General features: G+C 52.4%; 1 protein-coding gene across 1 annotated transcript in view; it reads right to left on the bottom strand.

Moving 5' to 3' along the window:
* The window catches only part of TNFRSF11A (TNF receptor superfamily member 11a), a gene marked incomplete at both ends in the record, with an annotated part of 51,644 nt that extends 38,018 nt beyond the window's left edge, over window positions 1–13,626 (bottom strand). The window contains one exon of the mRNA XM_084252708.1: window positions 13,552–13,626. Coding sequence (XP_084108834.1) covers window positions 13,552–13,626 — 75 coding nt within the window. The remainder of the gene's footprint in view (window positions 1–13,551) is intronic.

The following is a 13,626-nucleotide window of genomic DNA, read 5'->3' as shown; positions in this document are numbered from 1 at the left end:
ACTTGCGCAAGAGACTGGGGTGGTGGAGGACTCAAGAAACCAGTCCATCCGGGTCCTCAAAGGGTCCAGCACCAAATGGCACAGGTGGAGAGGAAAGACAGGTGTAACAGACAGAGACCCACATGTTAAGGCCACTACTACATCCTTGGCTTCACCCCTCACCGGCCATGGGCAGGGAAGGAGAGGAAAGGCAGCCTGGGGCCTGCTGACCGGTGACTGCATCCTCCCCAGCTCCAGGGTGGGGAAGGCACACAGGGAGACAGGGAGGCACACAGGAGGGGTTGGGGGAGTCTGGTGAGGTGAGGGCAGGGAGAGAGGAGCAGTGGGGGCCGGGGGTGACTCCAGGTGTGCTCTGACACTAGACAGTGACAGAAAGATGGGTCTGGTTTTAGGAGCCCAGCAAATCACTGCAAAGCCTGGCGGAACCAGAAGGCCAGTTAGAAAGTGGAAACTCCTTGCAGACCTTATGGGGGATGGGCTGTGGGAAGAGCTGGTGAGAGGAAACCACGAAGCAGCAGGCTAGATCTCCGACTGTATTTGGGGGAGGCAAAGATAGTGGCTCATTCCAGCGAGGTGAGAAACTGCCCTGGAGAGACATCGAATTTGGCTTTTTATGCCTGTCCTTCAAATGGTTTTTTTTTTTTTAAATTTTGGAGCATTTTAATTAAAAACTTTTTTATTGTGATAAACTACAGATAACAAAATGTACCCCTTTAGCCATTTAATTCATTTAGTCTTTTTAAAGGTTCCGAGGCAGTAGTTACATTCACAGGCTGTGTAACCTTCGCCACTAATTCCAGCACTTTCCTATCACCTTAAACAAAAATTCTAACTATTAAGCAATGACTTCCTAGTCTCACCTCCCTCTTATCCCTACAAACCTCAAGATTCTGCTTTTGGTCTCTGTGCACCTGAGGCCCCCAGGGACCCAGTGGGCATGCTTGTCTTTGTGGGTCTGGCTTATCTCGGTTAGTTAATGTCTCTCACTCCCCTTTGTGCAACACTTGTCAGAACTCCCTTTCCAGGGCAGAATGAGAATCCATTGTCTGCAGAGACACTCTGGGCTTTCGAGAAAATGCACGCACCTGTGCTGTGAACACTGGCACAAATACCTCAGTCCCAACCTCCAGTTCTTTGGCATCTACACCTGAGTCCTATGGGGAGTCTATGTTTAGCCTTTTGAGGAAATGCCAAACTGTTTTCCATCGCAGCTTCCCCATTTCAACGCATTCCCACCAGCAAGACACAGGATTCCAACTTCTCCACATCCTCAAAACTTTTCCGTTTTGGGGTGATACCATCCCAGTGGATGAAGTGGCTGCTCACTGTGGTTTTGCTTTGCCTTTCCCTAATGACTAATGATGCTGCACATCTCTTCATGTGCCTGATGGCATCTGCCTCTCTTCTCTGGAGAAATGTCTAGTCCAGTCCTTTGCCATTTTTAGGGAATAACCTAATTTTGCCTGAACCTGTTCACAGGACCTGATTTAGCTGCACTGACCCATTAAGCAGGACAAATTGGTCTCAAGGGCTAAGGACCAGGCATTCATTTTCACCATCTTGCAGGAAATTCCTGATTTTCCTATTTAATAAAAATACTCCCACTCTTAAGAGCCTAACTCTATGGTGCCCTGGAAAATAATCTGGGAGGCTTAGTATTCAAATGAGACAGTGTTTACTGAGTTTACTACCTAAAATGATTATGTAGTCATTTAATCTTTAAATATTAACTGAACATGGGGCCTCCCTGGTGGTGCAAGGGGTTAAGCCTCAGCACTATGAAGCTATCTGCAGCCACTGCAGCACGAGTTCGATCCCTGGCCAGGGAGCTACCCACATGGCACAGCAGACCTCTCCTGTCTTGCCCGCTGCTCCCCTCAGCAGTGTATTTCAGTCAGTCTGCCTGTTCTGCTCCCCACTCTGTCTCTGGTGAATCCTTTCACTGCTCCACACCTCTGGCCTGTACCCCAGATCTTGTGTGCATAAATAAATCTTTAAAAAAATAAATATCGACTGAACATATATAGGTACCAGAGACAACTGTAGGTGTTATGAACAAATACTAGACAGTCCTTCCCTACAGTCCATTCGAATCCACAATAAAAAACCACAAAATGAAACCTACTTGGAATGATTGTGATGAAGAAAATAAAACAGGGTGAGGTGGTGGGATGATGATGGGGAGCTTCTGGGGGAAGTAGAGACTTGCAAAAAGAGAGGGAACCAAATTAATAGCGAGTGCCAGGAAGAGGAGGAGCAAAAGGCATTTGAAAAGGACAGGTGAGGCAAGGCAAGAAGGCCCGTCTGACCACAGTGAGGGGCAGCGGCAGATGAGGTCCCACAGCTGGTTTATAGAATCCATCCAAGGCATGTGTCACTGGACGCTGCTGTCACCCCATAAATGTTTAAAACCAAAGCACTTCATGTTATTTTCATTACCTGGACAGACATTATGACACGTTGCCCTAAGATTTTTAAAATTTATTTTGAATTGTGATAAAATATACATAACATAAAATTTTCTACTTTGGCCATAGTGCCATGAGATTTTTGGGGACTTGACAGTACACGCACATCTGACTTTTAAAATCAGTTTTGATTTAAAAACACCAAAACTTAAAAATGCAGAGTAATTGTGACCATAGCTTGCCATTTTCACTTTGCTTAGCAAACTTAAAACAACTGACTTATAAGCTCTCTTGAAAGTGGCTTCTTCATGGATTCATCCACATTGTCTCCCCACCCCCACCACCTTGGATCCAGGTATGCTCCGTTACCAAGAAAGCAGTGTGCTCAACGCAACCATCAAAGGCCTATAGATTTTTGCCCAGCCCGCTTCCCAACTTTGTGCACAAAGCATTTATTATCTCTGCACCTTGAGAAGAAAACATATAGCCCAAGGGGAGAGGAAAAAAATAACCTTGCATTTCAAAACTTTCATTGCAAGTTTCTTTGTCTACCAGAGAGATAAAGAGTGAAAAAAGTTTGCAGGTGGGCTCCCCGGAACGGAAAGGAGCTTTGTTTCCTAAACACAGTCATTAGGAAGGCTTTGACTTGTCCTGAGTATCACGCAACACGATCTCCAAAGGCAGCAGTGAATGTCCCTTTATTCTCCAAATGTGAGAGTAAAATGAGAATAAAAAAGGATTTTTTTTCCTGCTATGCTTTTTAAAAAAAAAAAAAAAAACTTGTGAGCCCCAAGTAGGGCTTCCTCATTCTTTCCTGTAAAGAAAGTCAGCAGGCTCCTGTGCCACCACAGCACCTCCATTCTGGGGGCCGCCCTGTATGGCTGGTAGCCCACTGGGGGCCAGGGAAGGGTCTAGACCACCTCTGATCCTCAGAGGAAAACCTGGTGCTTCCGCATGGACAAGAATCACCTGGAAAGCTGACTACAACCAGATGCTGATGTAGAAGGTCTGGGGCAGACTCAGAGTTGGCATTTTGAATCAGCTCCCAGGGGTTCTGCCACTGCTGGTCTTCGGGGCGCAAAGGCAGAGATTATGGCGAAGACCAGCAGCAGAACGCTATGCAGCCACCCCCACCCGTGTGGTGGACACTGAGACGCCTCCCCCAGCGCTGGGGACCCGGACCCTGACCCTAGGTGGGAGCAAGAAGAACTGGTCTTGGGGGGGGCACCCCGCAAGAGCCCCGACATTTCTGCTCTCGCCGGTTCTCACCAGAGATGAAGCCACTTGCTCAGATGCTCAGAGGTAAGTGGACGAGAACACCCCTCGGCGGGCGGTGGAGGCTCCTGTTCTCCTTACATTCATGAGTCATTTTTCCTGAAGCCCATGTGATCTCTACATCCTTTTACAGAAAACCTTCACAGTTTCCTACGCGTTCTGAATCAAATTCACATTCCCAACCATGGACTTGGAAAGACTCCACAGATCTGGAACAAAACATACACCCTGGGTGGAGGGCGTTGTGAAATGGAGATGAGAAACTCTTCCCCAGGCTTGAATTCGCTTTCCTAGCAGGGAGGAACACAGGTCTGCCTACCTAGCACCCAACCCAGCCCCGAGGCTGCTGGGGCCAGGAGAGAGCCCCCCCCCCCCATGGGAGCAGGGCCCCTTCTCAAAAGGCGGGTGGGTCCTCCACACCCCCTCACTTCTGATCCCCGTGAGGGCTGCTCCCGGGGTGGAGATGACTGGCTGTGCAGCCCACCACTCCGGTCATTTGTAGTTTTACACATAAACGGGACCTCACTGGCTGAGTGACAGGGAACCCAGCAGGGACAGAGAAAACCCACGCCCATCAGAAAGAGGCAAATCTTTTATGGTTTCATTGACAAACTTTTTAAATCTGGTGATCATTGGGAATTACTGGGTGATACTGGTGGTTCGCAGAAGGGATGGGGGTAGTATGTTGGGACAAGGGGGGCAGTAGGTGAAGACACTGGGTGGTTAGCTGCGGGCTTGATCCAGCCTTTACACACTGGTTTCCAGTGACACATGTGGCACTCCGAAGAAAAGACAATATGTGTTCAATAATAAAAATTAAAATAAAATTCAATGAAAAAAGAAATGACTGGTTAAAGTTTAAGACAGAGACTCCATTTGTGCTCCCAAGCATTGCCCCTATACCTTTTATTCCATTGTCAAGGGCTTGGGGTAAGTTTCTAGATCCCTTACTATTTATTACACATTGGTAACACAGGTTATTCCTCTCCCCCCAAGCCCCAGTGGTGCCCCTATTTCACTTCCACTAAAAGCTGGAGACCAGACGGGTCTCTGACCAGAGGCTTCACATACCTCCAACTTCTTTCTTATTCAGACTTTCCTCTACTGCCTAAGGGAGAGCTGTGGAGGTGTGAGATGTGGGAACCACGTAGGTTTGTGCCACGGTGGAGACATTAATATCAGAGACCTGGACGTTTGGGCCAAGGGAGGAGTCCCCGCATACCCTGTAATTAGAATGTTTAAAAAGACAACAGAACCACACGTAACGTCAGCTGCACACCACCTGGGGCTCCAAGGCCTTGACCCACCATCCAGGCCAGAACCTGGCATAGCTCATTTCTGGGTGGGGGTGCTTAGGCATCTGAGACCTTCAGGAAGTGGAAGAGATGATTCACTGGGTCACACTTCTTTTCCTCCTGAGTCAGGGATCTACTGGCTCAGGGATCCTGTGCTGAGGGCGCCCGGGGGTCTGTCTAAACTCCATTAGCCTTAAAGTCACAGCATTTTTATTGTTGCTTAATAACAGTTCATAAAAGAATGTCCTGTGAGAATGGCTACTACCCAAAAAGTCAAGAAATAATATGTGTTGGCAAGGATGTAGAGAAATAGGAATGCATCCAATGTTGGTAGGAATGTAAATTGGTGCAGTTACTATGGAAAACAGTATGGAAGCGCCTCAAAAAGTTAAAAATAGAACTATCAGATGATCCAACAATTCCACTTCTAGGCATTTAGCCAAAGAATTTAAGAATACTAATTTGGAAAGATAAATGCATCCCGATGTTCACAGCAGCCAAGTGCCCAAGGACAGATGAATGGATTAAGATGTGTATAATGTATAATGGTGATGGAATACTACTCTGTCATAAAAAAGATGAAACCCTGCCATTCATTTGACAACATGGATGGACCTTGAGGGGATGCTGCTAACTAAGTGAAATAACTCAGAAGGAGAAAGATGAATATTATGATCGCCCTGCTCTCTGCCCTTATATTAGGGAGAAAAGGCTGTCCTAAAGCTAATTCCATACAGGCTTTGTGGACTCCACCCCCACCCCAGGCCAAAGCCAAAGACACTGGGAACTCCACATCCCATCCCCTCCAAAGGGAAGGTGGCTGGGACCTGAGGGTGGGGTTCAGTGGCCAGGTTGGTATAAAGCCAGACACGTGGGCTTTGGGGGGGTCCCCCATTTTGACTCTCCGCCAGCTCACAGCGTCTGGCCAGCTCTGAGAGTGACTTTGGGTTTCCAGGTCGTCGGATCAGGTAGGACGCATTAAAGACTTTATTTCCCTATTTTCTCCCTAAGGTGTCCATTTTCCTTATTTCCTTTTCCCTTGTAAATAAACCTTTTATTAACCTTCTGTGTGTGCCTGTAGTGGAGTATTCATAAGTCCCTTTTAAGCGCGCGGGTGAGGACCCACAGCCAGGAACCCGTTCAATATCGGGGCTGCCCTATAACACTTAGGCATCGCATTCAGAACTAGATCAACATCCTGCCCGGCTTCCCACTTCAACCATTTCTGTGGCTCTGTGCTCCCGCCGCAGCCCGCTCAAGCCTCCTTGGTGGATCAGGCCCACAGACCAGCCAGAGACAAAGACAGTGCTCCACTTGCCTGCTAGACTGGGGCTTCCTGGGTGCAGAGTCTGAGAGGTATAAGGCTGAGGTTTTCCACAGTATCTTAGGGGTTTTGGTTTTGGTTTTTGTCATTAATAAAAGAAAGTCCTGGGAGAATGGCTACTACCCAAAAAGTCATTAAGTGCAAAACTGGTATCCACTCCATTGAAAGGGGGTAGAAAATCCTACTGAGAGGTTAAGGGAACTAGATAGAATGAATAACCCCAGGGAGGAAGTTCTCCCGGGGAAGTTGTGGGCTGACAATCCTCAACATTAGAAAGAGATAGAAAGAGGCCATTGGCCAACTGGTCTTCACCCCTGTAAAGAACACATTTGAGGAAATTGGGTCAAATTGTGACATATTGATTGAGGTCTGCTTTAGGGGAGTTCCTGCCATTTGGGAATTATTAAACCAGGAACCTGGCTTAATGGGGGCAAAGCAAATAGGTGCTCCTGCTTTAAGAAATGGAAGGGATGCTCAATCACCGCGAAAGTTTCCTGTGTGATGCTGCTTTTATCTCTTGGGTACAAAGTTGAGAGCAGGAAAGGGCCTCCTCATAAGTTTCTTTTAACTGGACAGGAAGTTGGCAGTTGTGGTGTGTTACAGCCACTTTTAAGTTAGTTGCTAACTGCACTGGAAAGAGTAACATATTTTTTTTCAAAATATCAGCACCTTAGCAAAGTGACTCCTGTCCCAAGCGGGAGAGGTAGTGAGAGGCTGGGGCTAAGGATTTCGGCGAATCCCACAGTCCTCTCTTCCAGCATCCACCAAAAGCTAGTTTTTCTTCCTCATTTTTAATGGAAAGTCTTCAATTTTCTGCTAGCTTGAGGAAGTGGCTCTTGTCCTCTCAACACTGAACAGGAAATGTAGTGAGTTATTATTACGCTGATGAACCGAAAGGGTAGTTTTCAGTCCTTCCTGCCACTTGGAAAGCTGGCCCCTCTGAGCCTGAGCCAGACGGGCCTCTGGGTCACCTGCTAAGCGAGGTGGGGTTGGCCTAGAGGGGCTGGGCAGAGAAGGGAAGCTCTCATGGCATGCAAGAGCAACGCCCCAGGAAAGTGTGTACCTCGCAGCTGAAAAGCGTGGAGCCACTGACTTCCCCAGGCCCGCATGGGAAGACCCCAGGTCAGGTCACACCTGCTCCACCCGGCGCCCCTGGGGATCTCACTGGCTGTTATCTCCCCAGGCCTGAGTTTTAGAGCTCTGCCTACTTCCTGAACGCCTGACTCCAGCACACCTTCGGCCAGGAAATGGCGCTAAATTCCAGAACAATTTCCCGTGGATCCAAGGCCTTGGGGCTTTCAGCTTGTTTATCTCCAAGAGGGCTCTGCCTCCAATACGATAAGCCAATTCAGCTGGGCTGCATCAGCCTGAACCTCTCCCTTCTTTACTGTTTGAGGAGGGGAAACCCTTCTTCACTTGAACCTGAACAAGTCTGAGTGGGCACCAAGGCAGACCCTGCTTCATAAACCGTTTCAGATACAATCCAAATGGTCAGCTAATTCTGTTCTGACATCTACCACATGTTTGTCTTAAATAACAGGGCCATCCAGCCCACATCCTTTGCCCTGTGCCTCCGGCACCTAGCACGGCCCCACTGGCTCTGAAATCACTCCTGCCCTTGGCTTCTCCTTTCTCTCATCCTGCCCGACCTGATTCAACCTTTGCAAGCTCTTCCCCAACCAGAACAGTGGCCTCCTTACTGCCCCCCAGGCCCCCTCCCCATGGCCAGTCCCAACCGCGGGCACAATTCCCCATAATACACTGCTCTGACCGAGTCCTTGACCAGCCCAGCATTTGTGGAGGGGAAATCTAAACAGTTTCACTTGCACCTGAGGTTCTTCGGTCCTCTCCTGCAGGCCCCTGCAGGCCAGAGGGCCGTCTTTCTTAGAGCGCCCCCAAGAACACGCTTCTGTTCTGCCACTGCTGTCCTTCCCACCGCCGGCTGCGGCCCAGCTGCTCTTGAACCCCCAGTTCAGATGCTGGCCCTGTCCCTTGCTATGTGCTTCAGTCACACACACAGCACGGGGTGGAATGGACGCCCCACCCCCTCCGAGGCTGCGGGCCTGCCACAGCCACAGCCCCGTGCACAAGGCCCTTCTCCATTCTGCCTGCACATGTCGGGGCTGCGCCCCGGGCTCTGTCTCCTCAGCCGGTGGGTGGCAGAGTGTCCCGCACGTAGTAGTTGCTCACTTTGTTGCTGTAAATAAAGACACTGAACACACGTTTCTTTTGCTTCCCCCTCTTGAGTGCCCTGCCCTGCACATGGCCACCCACGGAACGCAAAGGCCCACAAAACAAACACAGATCGTCCACGGCTCCCAACTGCTGGCGGGGGCTACCCGGCCTCTCCGCCTGAGACCCTGCTGTGAGTGGAACCTGCTCCCTGGAGAACAGCAGCACCAGGCAGCCCCTGACCGAGACGGAAGGGAGCGGGCAGGACTCCCCGGCAGGAAGCAGGCTGAACGCGTCTCTCAGAATGAGGACAAGCAGATCTGGGGCTGTGTGTGTGATCTCGCTCACCGCCCCCTCGGTGCCAAACCTCAAAAGCTCACTAAGAATTTCAGAGGGACCGCGGCTTCTGTTCTGCCCAAGGCCACCCTCTCGTTCTTGGTTTCCTCGGACTCGTGGCTTTCAGGCAGAAAGAGGACTTGAACCCGCCCTGGGGTTTCTAGAAGTGGGGCCCAGGAAGCCCCCACTTGGCAACCAGAGGGAAACACAGTACAGGGGAGGCCTTCCTGCCAACCAGGAGAAGGGAAAGGCGCCGGGGAAAACTCCCTGCCGGTGCCGTCCTGCCTGTGCCAGCTTGGGATGGTCCCCTGTGATTGGGTCAGGGCGGGGGTGGGGGGGTGCAGTGGAGAGATGGTCCCGGCAGGCCGCCTGCCAGAGGGCAGATGTGCTGGGGAGTGAGTGTGAGTAGCCACTGATGGTCCTGTGGGCCCACACCAGGAGGAGACCCTCCTGCCACACCGTCCAGGCTGCCGCTCCACCAGCTGGGAAAAATACTCGTTTTTTTCTGTGCACTTCAAAAATACAAAAATACAGTGGGGGAAATTTTCATACTGACATGGCAGATAATGTTCACACGACACCTCCTTAAAACAACACTCCCTGCAAAGGAGGCCCTGGCTGGAACTCCCCTTTTCGTGGCCTCATAAAACACTGATTTATGGACCTTCAAAGATACACCTTTATTGTTTCAGTTTTCCCGGTGTAAGAATTTCTGGTAGATAACTGAAAAAAGCAAGCAGCTATTTCCTTATCAACACAGAGAATGTGTTCACGCTCCAGATTTGCCTTTTGGGGGGGAAGTGGTGGAGAGGAAATAATGAGGGAGGCACTGGAGAGATTTGTCATCGCGGCCCGGCGCAGGGGACGAGCCCGCTGGCGGCCGCTCTGTGCTTCTCCAAAGCTAACAGGCGGCTCGGTCGGCCCGTCAGGATGGGCTGGGGTGGGGGCGCAGGAAGACTGCGGGGTGGGGAGCCCACTGAGCCCACAGCCCCGGGTTCTCCACCCGCGGGGATTTCCTCTGTGGGGTCTCCCGCTGGCCTTTCCAGGGCCTGGGGCCTGGGTTTCTGATGCGTCTACCCTAACCACCGCAGCCAGGGCCAGCCGAGAGTTATCGCAAAGGCTATAAATGTTTTATGCCCGTCTGCTTGGTGGGGTTTCCTGCATGAAGCGTGTTACACTATCTGTAAAGTCATAAAAATGTTAATTTTTTTTTACTTCTTGGCGCGAGTCTTCCAGGCCTAGCCCCACGCCAGCCCCTCCAGATGAAAAAGGGGTTTCTCCCCTGTTTCTTGGAATCCCTCTTTCTCTGACCCTGGAGGGCCCACCCCCCTCTACACCCCACTCCTGAATATCCTTCCTGTGGAAGTTGTGATTCCTTCAGCAGCGCCCTCTGCCCACCTCTCCACCCACGTTCTCTCCTCTCTTATCACCTGTTGCTTTATAACTGTGGCAGCTTCGCCGTCTAGACTGCCCTGCAGACACAGGATGTCCTGAGCTGGCTGTGGCGTTCTTCAGACCATAAATGCTGTTAGTCTGGGAAGGAATAAACTACCCTTAGGACTCAGTCTGCGGGGCATCGACGTGGCTCAGAATAATCAATTACCTTCATGAAGGGCCTGCCTCTGTATTTTCCTGCTTGGACCAAATAACAGAACAGTCAATACAAAAACTTAAAATGTGATCATCTGTGAGTGAGTATTCTTGCGTCTGGGAACAAGTTTCTCTCATCCATACGGGCAGAGCGAGAACCAGACAATTGTTTTAATGGACAAATCTTACAGCCTCCCTGGTGGCACAGGGGTTAGGAACACAGCGCTATCAAGCTATTGCCACCCACTGCAGCACGAATTCAATCCCTGGCCAGGGAACTGACCCACAGGGCGTGGCAGACCTCTCCTGTCTTGCCCACTGCTCCCCTCAGCAGTGTATTTCAGTAATACCTGCCTGCTCTGCTCCCCACTCTGTGTCTGGTGAATCCTCTCAAACCTCCCCCGCCCCCCATCTCTGGCCTATGCCCCAGTACTTGTATGCATAAAGAAAAATAAATCTTAAAAAAAAAACCCCAAAACTTAGAGCCTTCCAGGGAAGTCTGAATCAATTTCATAAAATGTAAATGAAACTAAATATAATACCTGCAGATAGAGCACTTTCTACAAGTAGTTTTTGCCAATTATTTTATAAAACCAGTATAGCATCCCCTGCTGTTCCTCCCCCGCCCCCTCCCAGGTCTTCTGTCCTTGCGCGGGATACTAACTCCAATGGTTTGCCAGTGCAATCCCTAAACACCGCGAATCCTAACAGAATAGGCTGGCCAAGGCAGTGACGACTGAACACACACAGCACTAGCAGCCACAGCAGCTCCGGGGGATGAAACTGCAATACTAAGTCCAGCTTCACCTTCCAGAGTTAATGTTTCCCCCTGGGGAGACTGCGCACAAACTAAGCAGAGGAGCGTCCCAATATGCTTTGCAAGCACTGCCCCCAAATCATGGCTGTTTCCTATTAAGGTGCTATGGGAAAAAAAGAAAGAAAGAAAAAAAAAAAAAACCCAAAAAACAAAACAAAAGAAACCACAAATCACTCAAGTGGCCTGAAGGGAAAGGCAGGAGAAGAAACACTTGTTGAAAATGTCTCCTTTGAGTGCACGAGCTGTTAATAGCTGACCCTAATCCCTTCTCCCTGCAGGGAGATGCTCTTTAAACCCTGTCTGGTCCGGGTTCTCGGAGGTGGCGAGGTGCTGCTTCTTTGGCTCAAATAAGATAGTAAGTACCCTGTCCGGCCTGTTGAGCGCTCGGTGAAGCAACACCTAAACTGCTTCAAATGACAAATTTCATGAGGCATCTCGGATTCCTTCTCCCTCAGCGGTTCCAAGAGGCCCGTCCAAGCAGTGACAAACAGAACCATGTCCCTCAGGAGTTCCTGCTCCAGCACAAAGCAGTTCCTTACCCTTGTTTTTGTCAAGGCTCTAATCCAAGACTGGCACCCCTCAGCCCCCAGCAGTAGTCTACAGGGGCCTCTCTTGGGGTCTTTCGGCTTCTGGCCCATTCTGGCCCATCACGTTACCAACACCCTGAGCCAATTTTAACAGAGAAGGGAAATCTGAAAGTGCTGAAACCAAGAAAACCACCCTCCGAGAAACTACCAAACACACAAGATTTTTATAGTATTGTGGTGCAGGGCTTGCCAGCCAAGGTCCCTCCAGGGGGGCCGACCATCAGGGACTGACGATATTTATGCAACAGCTGCACTGAGATTTGAGAAAAGAAATTTCATTTGAGAGGACCCCATTTTCTGGCACCCCAGTGCTTCATGCTGAAGCTCTTTATGAGCCCTAAGAGGGAGACCCGGGGTGCAACAGGGCCTGGGGAGCTCCAGAAGGGCGATGCACCAGTGCGCCTGCTCACCATTCCAGCCCCATGAAGACTGACGTCCAGAACAGGGCTCCCGGCTGCTGGAAGCACCCTTGCACCTTGGCACCCACCCCCCACGACAGTTGCAAAGTCTATTTTGTCCTAATATCAGCAAAGGGGGCTGAGAACAAGTGACTGTAAGGTTATGCTGGGCCAGAACCTGAACTGGTTGTGGGGGGAGTCGAGGGGAAGGTGGGTAAAACCAAACAGAAAAACCCAAACCCTTATGTCAGTTTTTAATGAAGAACCTGCCACATTCGGTCTCCCTGAACCGTCTACACGGCTCCGAGGGGCGAGTACGGCCCATCCTCAATGACAGGCGGAAAGAGGCGCGACGCCCACCTCAAGGCAATGAACCCCAGGATCCAAGGGGTCTGCGGGGACAGATGGACTTGGGGCGCAGCTCCCTGGCGCGGGCCCGCCTGCGACTGCAAATTTTCTCCCTGGCTTATTTTGTTCGAGGGGGCGGGTTTTCCGCGCTGGTCCCCGCAGCACCTACTCTGCGCAGGCACGTAGTAGGCGCTGCAGAAATGTTCAGAGAGCGACTGACAGCGAAGCCTGGGAGTTAGTGGAGCTTTTGGAAGCGCTGGTGTCGGAATGTTGGGGTCCCGAGATTGCCCCCTCGGAGCCTCAACACCGTCCATTCGCCCGCTCCCTCCTTCCACCGTCCAAGCCGCCCCCTGCGCCCCCCAAACCTCAACCCTGGCTTCTCCGTCCAGTCTCCAGCCGTATCGCTGCACCTGCGCCCCAGCCCTCGCGGGAGCCCTGGAGGAGGCGTCCGACGCGGAAAAGGGTGAGCGCCGGGGCGGCCCTGGACGCGGGGGGCTGGGGCCGGGGTGGCTGCGCGCGGGGGGCTCGGGCCGGGGCGGCCCTGGACGCGGGGGGCTCGGGCCGGGGTGGCTGCCCGCGGGGGACTCGGGCCGGGGTGGCTGCCCGCGGGGGGGCTGGGGCCGGGGCGGCCCTGGACGCGGGGGGCTGGGGCCGGGGTGGCTGCGCACGGGGGACTCGGGTCGGGGCGGCCCTGGACGTGGGGGGCTGGGGCCGGGGCGGCCCTGGACGTGGGGGGCTGGGGCCGGGGTGGCTGCCCGCGGGGGGCTGGGGCCGGGGTGGCTGCGGGCGGGGGTCTCCGGCCGTGGTGGCTGCCCGCGGGGGGCTCGGGCTCGGGCGGCCCTGGACGCGGGGGGCTGGGGCCGGGGCGGCTGCCCGCGGGGGGCTGGGGCCAGGGTGGCTGCCCGCGGGGGGCTGGGGCCGGGGCGGCCCTGGACTCGGGGGGCTGGGGCCGGGGCGGCTGCCCGCGGGGCGCGAGGGGAGCGCGCGGGCGGCCTCCTTACCTGCAGCCGGCCGAGCAGCGCGCAGAGCGCGAGCAGCGCGGGCAGCGGGCGGCGCCGCCGGGCGCGCGGGGCCAT

This window comes from Talpa europaea (assembly GCF_964194135.1).
Source record: "Talpa europaea genome assembly, chromosome: 13".
Taxonomy (NCBI): Eukaryota; Metazoa; Chordata; class Mammalia; order Eulipotyphla; family Talpidae; genus Talpa; species Talpa europaea.
This window is presented reverse-complemented; position numbering and strand designations above follow the sequence as displayed.